The sequence below is a fragment of the Cinclus cinclus genome, chromosome 15 (genome assembly GCF_963662255.1).
Source record: "Cinclus cinclus chromosome 15, bCinCin1.1, whole genome shotgun sequence".
NCBI lineage: Eukaryota > Metazoa > Chordata > Aves > Passeriformes > Cinclidae > Cinclus > Cinclus cinclus.
The window spans coordinates 14,529,158-14,533,897 of record NC_085060.1 but is presented as its reverse complement, the minus strand read 5'-3'; the positions used below and the strand labels follow the sequence as shown (position 1 = coordinate 14,533,897).

At 44.9% G+C, this 4,740-nt stretch overlaps 1 protein-coding gene across 1 annotated transcript; it reads right to left on the bottom strand.

Annotated features, from left to right (window-relative positions):
• Positions 1 to 1,310: 1,310 nt before the first annotated feature.
• Positions 1,311 to 2,363, bottom strand: LPAR4 (lysophosphatidic acid receptor 4). The gene has a single exon (XM_062502821.1). The coding sequence runs from the start codon at positions 2,355 to 2,357 to the stop codon at positions 1,311 to 1,313; it is 1,047 nt and encodes a 348-aa protein (XP_062358805.1). The 5' UTR covers positions 2,358 to 2,363.
• Between the last annotated feature and the right edge of the window lie 2,377 nt (positions 2,364 to 4,740).

The following is a 4,740-nucleotide window of genomic DNA, read 5'->3' as shown; positions in this document are numbered from 1 at the left end:
TTGGCAATATAGCCTTAGGAGTAGCTTTAGCATGGTAATGTAAATACCTGAGCTAACAGCTTTATTTTTTTATTACCTTTATTTTTATTTTTTTTTCAAATTAAATTGCTCTCCTCATTTCTGTGTCTTACACTTCAGAATGAGCCAGCCTGGGAAGGGCTGTAGAGCTTCAAACATGAGCCAAGAGCTGGAGAAAGGAACCAGGTGGTAAAATGCAACACACACAAACAATTCATTTTCCATATATTTCTGTAATCTATAAAAGGAAAGGTAATAAATTAATTGGAAGACAATATTGCTGTAACCAGCTAAGAGAAGAGTGCAGCAAACTGATTTTTGAGTTACTTTGAGGCCCTAAAAACCCATTAATCACAGATCATCCCTTAATTGGGTGCTCTGACACCACTTGTCCATTTTTTCAGTGGGATCAGCACTCCTGGGCCTTCAGCTACCTCAGCTTCCATATGGGAGCATTGCCCTTGGAAGAACTCTGGGGTTTCAGGCCCTTCTCCAGCTGACTTTACAGTCCAGCCCTTCCCAGAAATAGTCATATAATCCCCTGGGATAGAAAAGCCCAGGTGCAACAGAACATTAATAAGCTCTTGAGTCCTCCCCAGATGTGGAATTAAAAATAATCAAATAAATTAAATGACAGCTTAAAATCTGATATAAATGAAACTTCATGTTTCAAAACTGTAGTAATAATTGTCTTTTTCTCTTATTATCTTTTCTGTCACCAAGCAACCCTTTTCCTAATTGCTAAACAATTATTTACACTTCAAACCTCTCCCTAAATTCCAGTCTCTAGGAAAACCAGGCTCTACACTCTGGCAGTGGAGTAAGGAAAAGCCACAAGCTTTTATTATGCCTTTGTAAGCAAACATACATATTGTGGGAAGTTACTGTGTTAACATATGAGGATGAGGATGCACCTCCAGAAGGCAGAAATATTGGCAGGATTCTCTAAGAAAATGAAACTTTCTATTTCCCAACTAGTCCCATGTCAACTGCTGAGGGGGAAGAATGCCAAATGTTGGCATCTTCTGGTTAAAGAAGCTGTTCTGTTCCCTCCGGAGTTGATGCACGTGTTGTAGCCTATCCATAATCCCCAAAGGAAGAGCCATTGGGATTTTCATACTTTGTATTCACCTGTGGAATGTGATGGGACCATCCCATTGCGAGGATCTGTCGTCCCCCAGCAGCTTTTCTTCCATAACCCCACGTGTGAACCTCCATTTTCTGGAGTTGCTCTTTGCCACGTGGTGTTAATCAGGAGTTAATGGGGGACAACTCCCTGTGTAAACACCTCCCTAGAAATGGGATTCAGACGTGGGATCTCCTCCGTTGGTGATGGCCTGGTCGCTGATCTCATCCTGCGGCGCCGGCAGTGCCGTCTTTGTGAGTGGCATCTCTGTCTTGAAAAGAGAATCCATTTTGATCTGGGTTTTGATGTTGAAGGACTTCTGGAAGGACTCAGAGGTGAAGTAGTAGATGAAGGGGTCAAAGCAGCAGTTGAGGGTGGCTATGCACAACGTGATGGGATACATGGTCCTGGCAAACCTCTCCAGGGAGCAGTTGGCGATGGCCTGGGAGCGCACGAGTGCATACAGGAACAGGATGGAGTTGTAGGGGACAAAGCACACGACGAAAATGGCCACGTGCACGATGATCATCTTCAGCACTTTCTCCTTGTTCGTCCCAATCTGGGACAGGGTGGCTGGCTTCCGTAAAGTCCGGAGAACCAGCGAGGAGCACGTGAGGTTGAGCAGCAGAGGGATGATGAATCCCACCACCTCAATAAATATGGTGATCTTGGACAGGTAGGTTTTCCAGATCCTTTTGGAGAACCCTTCGAAACAGGTTGTGCTGCTGTTGGACACGTTGGTGGTAGAGAACAGCGAGGCTGAAATTCCGCCGCTGAGGACCAGGATCCAAACGCCGGCGCAGACGATGGCGGAATTCCTCCTGGTGCGGATGGTGCGGGAGCGGAAGGGATACACGATGGCCAGGAAGCGATCCACGCTGATGCAGGTGAGGAACAACATGCTCCCGTAGATGTTGGTGAGGAACGCCGTGCCTGAGATCTTGCACAGGGTGTCCCCGAAGGGCCAGTGCCTGTTGAAGTTGTAAAAAATCTTAAAGGGCAAAGTGAACACGAAAAGCAAGTCTGAAACCGCCAGGTTGGTCATGAAAATGGCCGTCTCGCTCCGCATCTTCATCCGGAAGAGGAAAACAAAGAGGGAGGCGCAGTTTGTGATCAAGCCAAGGATGAAGACCACACTGTACACGGCTCCGTACAGGTTGTACTTGAAGGAATCATCTGTCAGGCAGGTATGGTTGTTGCTGTGGTTTCCCATGCCAAGTCTGGGATGGGCTTCCAAAGACCTTCAAAGTCTACTTCAGTGACATCCATAAAATAAGGCAGGGAGCTCGTCCCTTCCCGAAGGAGCACATTCCAGGGAGGTGGCTGGACTCCTTCCTACCGCATCTCCCTCATGGATCCTTTCATCCTAAAGCAGAGAGAGAGAGACCTGCCATCAGTCTTGAACCAGACCCCCAAAGCAGCTGTGCAAGAGAAATTCCCAAATCAACGGATGTGCAAACAAGAGCAGGAATTAGTTTTCAAGTGAGTCTTTACAAATTCCACTCTCACTGGGGCTTCTCAAAGTTGAAGACAGAATTTACTGGATTTGGCCTTTCCTTTCCTTCAATCACTCCCTCATCTTCCTGTTAGAAGGAGAGTGATTGGTCTGAGCAACCTTGTCTATGGAAGGTGTCCCTGTCTGTGGCAGGGGTTGGAACAAGAAGGGCTTTAAGATCCCTTCCAACCCAAAACCATTCTATGATAATTCCAACTTTCCCCTTGGAAAGTTTTTTCTTTAAAATCTGAGATGGAATTGGCCCAGTATGTTTGGAAACAAATTTAACAGAATGAAACCTTTGAAATTTCCCCCTAAACCTGTAGCAGGAGGAGAAAAGATGAAAGTTGTAGTGTTTGCTTTAAACTGTGCACAAAGGCAAGTTCTATGGATTTGCAACCTTTTTTGATGCAAAGTATTTTTAAAAACCCAAGATCTATTATCGTGAAGAGCTGCTTTGCTTTCTTTTCTAATTGAAAATAGGAGCATCTTTACGCATGTTTTCCAAAGTGGAAAACTGTTGTGCCTCAGAAATGTTTATCAAAAACACTTCCCAAAGCCATATTAGCTTTTTTTCTCCCCTGATTAAAAATGTCTGCAAATACGGTATTACTTCCAAAAGGAATTGTTTTTTGCAAGTGTAAAACTTTCCCAAGAAAGATTCCTCTAAGCTGTACCAACAGCTGCTTTTCATTCCTACTCTTTGTTGAGGTTTGGAATGTGAAATTTGGGAAATCTCATGGACTACACTCTTGTAAGACTTTGTCCCAACTCAACAAGCTTTGGAGACATGTGCAGTTGAAGTGAGCATGTTTTTACTTGGACAGAGGTGCTTCCTGAACTCCCTGGGTCATCTCTCCTGGCTGTTTTAAGTATTTTTAATGCCTGTGAGGATAATCCCTTGGAAAGGCTCCTCACTGGAGCAAGGAAGGTTTGGGAGTTGGATCATGAGCTCAGCACTTCTTGGAAAGGTGGAGCAAAGTTGGGTCATGAAGGGAAAGACCTTTTCCTTTACAAACTCCAGCCAGACAAATATGAACTTGTTTGGAATCTCCTTGTAATCTAAGAAATTTAGGAGCTACAACCGGGAGTAATTTGGAGGCGAAACCCTTGTGAAGAGCGGGATCCTTTCCAGAGTGATCCCCTGACAGAGAAGTTTCAGCTCCAAACCTGTCACTGAGTTGTGTTAAAGGTTGCAATGGCAACATATCAACAAATGAAATGGAAAACAAAGCATGGATTCAAGACAATTTGGGATGCAAACTATCAAAATCAGATGTTTCCCATATGTTTTCCTCCTGGGAGTTCCCGCATGCAAGCTGTCAGCCTTGATGGTAAAATGGCAAGTGTTGGGAAAGCTGGGATAACCACGGCTTTGCCAGGTGGAAGGGGCAAGTTCCTCACATGGGAATCCCTGGAGAACCACAGGCTTCCCAAAAACTGGTGCTGTGACCCTGGGAGCAGGAAGCACCTCACCTTTGCACCTGGCAAAGTAGCAAGAAAGGAAAATGCCCAGATCTCCCTTCCCAGATGACTTCATCCTTTGGACATCCAAAAAGATGAACTGGAACTTGGAGATGTCTCCTGTGGAGGTGTTTTTTCCTGCTAAATTCAGGGTTAAACAAGCTTTTTTGGGAAACAAGCTAAAAAGATAATATCAAATATTTAAATTTATGAGAAGCTAGAAGTAAAATCTCAAATGTGGGATTGAACTCATTTTCTTTAAGTCTGTAGCAGAAGAGAAAAAAAAAAAGGAAAGGTCTTGTCTGAAAGTTCAGATGCCTTTAAACAAGGGCTATGTTGGATTGAAAAGCTCTCATGAGCTCCAACAGGAATAGTTGAGCCTTGGCTTAACCCTCAGCATAAAGCATTAAATCCTTGGCTTGGAGCTCCCTCCCAGTGCAGACACTCCCTGATATCTCCACCAGGAGTTTGTGTCTGTGCTGGAATGTCATTCCCTAAGTATGTGAAGCCCAAGTGTGCCTCATTCTCCTGGTCCAGGCTTCCCCCTGGGTCCTGCTGGGGAGATCTCAGAGGGACTGGATGTCCTTTGAAACCTCACACAACCTGGGAGCCTGATGGAGACCCCACTTTCCAACCT